Source organism: Nicotiana tomentosiformis, chromosome 5 (genome assembly GCF_000390325.3).
Source record: "Nicotiana tomentosiformis chromosome 5, ASM39032v3, whole genome shotgun sequence".
NCBI lineage: Eukaryota > Viridiplantae > Streptophyta > Magnoliopsida > Solanales > Solanaceae > Nicotiana > Nicotiana tomentosiformis.
The window spans coordinates 38,842,469-38,843,715 of record NC_090816.1 but is presented as its reverse complement, the minus strand read 5'-3'; the positions used below and the strand labels follow the sequence as shown (position 1 = coordinate 38,843,715).

Below are 1,247 nucleotides of genomic sequence, written 5' to 3'. Positions count from 1 at the left end.
ACTGCAAATTGTAATGAGAGGAGAGGTGAATGGGTTTAGAGATAGAAATGAATCCTGAAAAAGTGGGCTTTAGCTTTTAGATTATTGATAAGATTTTGTTGAATGGACTAAAATGTCCTCAAATTTAATCCGGTGGCAATAACTAATGAGGATATTTTGGGGCATTCAAAGATTTATACAATGTAGTATGTTTGCAAGACTAATATATATATATATCTTTTTGCTTTCTTCTTTTTCGAATATTGCTTTCCTTTCTTTTCTTTTCTTCATTTCATTTCCCTACAAAATATGCAGAAGCAAGTAGTAGATTGTCTGCTACAGGGCATCCAACCTAATTTACATCGTCAAAGAACTGTGAAATATTTTATCTCCTCTTTTTGACAATCAAGAAAAAAGTTCAACAACTTGAAAAAGAATAAAGAGAAGAAAAATGTGAAGAATAACATTAGAAAATGTCAAGGATATCATCAATGGTGTTGTTACAAAGAGGGCACAAGCCTCTATTCAACCAAAGCTTTCTTGAACAAATCCTACAATAAGTATGTCCGCATGGAATAAAAGCCGCGCCTTTATTCCTCTCCATGCACACGCAACACACCGCATCAATGCCGCCCCCTTCTTTATTGTTCATCTCATCTTTATCGTCCATTTCCTCGAATAATCTCATCAACGTCTTGAATTGCATCGTGGGAGTCACGCTCCCTATTCGCTCCGCCGCCAACACCATCGCCAAATTCAGCCGTCCTTCTATCATGAGCTCTTCTTCATCCCCGTAAATTTGGGTTTCCTCCTCTTCTTCTTCGACGTCTGATGCTCTCATATTCCAAGAAGGCCCACAACAAGCCAGCCCAGTAAATCCTAGCCGTTTCTTCAAGATCTTCCATAACGTCTTCGGCCTGTTATCACCGTTCATTTTTCTTCTCGTCAAATCTCTTTTTTCTCCGAAGGTTTGTTTATTCCGTTCTATGTTGATATTATATTTTTTTGGGCTTGGAACCCAAAATTTAATAGGAGAAAGACAAAATGAAAAATACTAATCAATTACACCTCAATTCCGAATTAATTGGTTTGAATCTTTTGATCGTTTAACCTAGCCTGCTGTGATCCTTCTTCGTTGGAAACCGAAAATAAGATAAAGTTTTGAAGAGAAGGGCATTACCTACGTGAATGACAAAAAGTTTATGTATATGGAAGAAAAGCTTGGGAAAATGATGAAAATTTGATGGTTTTTTGTTTCTCCACAAAGA

General features: G+C 36.7%; 1 protein-coding gene across 1 annotated transcript; it reads right to left on the bottom strand.

Moving 5' to 3' along the window:
- Positions 1-445: 445 nt before the first annotated feature.
- LOC138892200 (uncharacterized) lies at positions 446-913 on the bottom strand. Its single transcript, XM_070175905.1, has one exon. It carries the CDS (start codon positions 911-913, stop codon positions 446-448), a length of 468 nt encoding a protein of 155 aa, XP_070032006.1.
- Between the last annotated feature and the right edge of the window lie 334 nt (positions 914-1,247).

Coding starts and splice junctions, on each gene's coding strand:
- LOC138892200 (XM_070175905.1), bottom strand. CDS start 913: ATGAACGGTGATAACAGGCCGAAGACGTTATGGAAGATCTTGAAGAAA.